Raw genomic sequence first — 1,864 nt, 5'->3', positions numbered from 1 at the left:
CATACACACACACACACACACACACACACACACACACACACACACACACACACACACACACACTTATACAAACTAATATAGGATGATTTGCGTGTGTGTATGATTGTGCTTCTTTTATTTTTTCATACAATACAATACAATATCATCAGCATACAATATGCTCCATGGCACTGTCTCTCTAACATTTCTGGTCATCACATCTACCAGGATGTTGAAGATAATCGGGCTAAGTGCCGATCCCTGATGTTGTCCCACTTGTACCTCAAAGCCATCCGTCTCTCCAACGCTGCTTCAGGCTTCACAAATTTCTTGTCTTGATACTCTATCATAGGCCTTTCCAAGGTCTATGAATACCTTATGTAGATGCATTTGCCTTTCTCTGATTTTTCTCATCACCTACCTAAGACAAAATATTTCAACAGATGTTCCTCTTCCTTTCAGACAAAATATTCCATCAAATGTTCCGCTTCCTTCCATAAATCCTAGCTGTTCTTTCCCAATATCCACTTCTTCTCTTAGTCTGCCATCTATAATTCTTTCCAATATTTTCAAGGTGTGGGACATAAGTTTAATGCCTCTATAATTACTACATTCTTGGGCATCACCTTTACCTTTGAAAATAGAAACCAATATACTCCCACGCCTCTCTTCCGTTATCTTATTTGTACTAAAATCATCCCATTAGATCTTAAAGGATGTCTACCCCTTCTCTTCCTATGGCTTTCCGAACTTCCATTGGGATTAAGTCAGGTCCTGTTGCCTTTCCATTCTTCATCTTCATATGTTTACTAGACCATCTAAACAATCTTTGATTTCATTAACAGCTTTTCAATATATCCCTTTGACCTTTTCAGTATGTATTCTTCTTTCATAGGTACTGTACCATTTAAATTTTCAATTTGCTTAATATATGTTATATACTTATTACTCTTGTTTCTTGTCTTTGCCAGTTTTATCACCTTATTCAACCCTTTCTTAGTTTCTAATTCGTCATAAATCCCCTCATATGACCTTGCTTTAGCTTAAGCTACTATCCTTTTTACCTCCTTGTTTTTCTCTCTGGGTCTTTCTATGTCCTATGCTAAATGTGAGTGTTCCCATCTCTTTTTTTCCTCCTTCTCCCTCACAACCTTTGCTATATTCTTTTTCAAGTCTTCTAATTACTGATGTATTTTCCCTCCACCATTTCGCACATCCTCAATTCATAAAATCAATCTCCTCTAACACCTTCTTAAGCTCTCTCCTCTTCTTACCCTCCTTAAATGTTCTATATCATCTGATTTTCCTCACAACTTTCATTTTATTTTTTCTTTCTCTTTTCAACTTCAGGCCCATACACACAAGCCTGTGTTGGGGGCCACATGATTCCAACAGCCTTGATCTTTTGTAGAGGAAGTAATCTATCTGTGAACATCTACCACCAATCTTGTAAGTTATCAGGTGCTCTCTTTTCTTTTTCAAAATGTGTTCACTATTGCCATGTCAAATAGCATGTTAAGTCTATTATGCTCTCTCCCTCTGGTTTTCTCTCCCCAATTCCATGTCCTCCATGCACTCACCCAAGTACATTATTTCCACTCCCAACATGACCATTCAAATCTGCCCCCATTGTAACCCTCATGTTCTTCCAGCTCTTGCATTACCCTATCCATTTCACTTCAAAAAGTGCCATTTTTCCTCTATGCAACCACCTTGTGTTGCATAAGCACTGATGATATTCACTGTCTCCTCCACAACATATTTTAACATAATCCGGCCATTCTTTTTGCAAACGTCCGTCACTGTATTCTTCAATTCCCCAGACAGAACTATACCAACTCCATTCCTAACTTGAGCATTTTCTCCACTATACAGTAACTCTTAT

At 37.9% G+C, this 1,864-nt stretch overlaps 1 protein-coding gene across 1 annotated transcript; it reads right to left on the bottom strand.

The window, feature by feature from the left end:
- Positions 1 to 200: 200 nt before the first annotated feature.
- LOC138860231 (uncharacterized) lies at positions 201 to 1,621 on the bottom strand. The gene is made up of 3 exons (XM_070117431.1): positions 1,560 to 1,621; positions 401 to 667; positions 201 to 333 (listed from the first exon to the last, which is right to left on the bottom strand). The coding sequence occupies exons 1-3, from the start codon at positions 1,619 to 1,621 to the stop codon at positions 201 to 203; spliced, it is 462 nt and encodes a 153-aa protein (XP_069973532.1).
- Between the last annotated feature and the right edge of the window lie 243 nt (positions 1,622 to 1,864).

Source organism: Penaeus vannamei, chromosome 40, assembly GCF_042767895.1.
Source record: "Penaeus vannamei isolate JL-2024 chromosome 40, ASM4276789v1, whole genome shotgun sequence".
NCBI classification, from domain to species: Eukaryota; Metazoa; Arthropoda; class Malacostraca; order Decapoda; family Penaeidae; genus Penaeus; species Penaeus vannamei.
Note: the sequence above shows the minus strand (reverse complement) of the source record. Positions and strands in the feature narration are given on the sequence as shown.

What these genes read in the sequence shown, in the direction of transcription:
- LOC138860231 (XM_070117431.1), bottom strand. Translation starts at nt 1,621, where the DNA reads ATGAGGGTTACAATGGGGGCAGATTTGAATGGTCATGTTGGGAGTGGA. An exon ending in AGTGGAAATAATGTACTTGG is followed by an intron (nt 668 to 1,559) that starts GTGAGTGCATGG and finishes GGATGATTTTAG; the next exon opens with TACAAATAAGATAACGGAAG. An exon ending in GTTGAAATATTTTGTCTTAG is followed by an intron (nt 334 to 400) that starts GTAGGTGATGAG and finishes GACCTTGGAAAG; the next exon opens with GCCTATGATAGAGTATCAAG.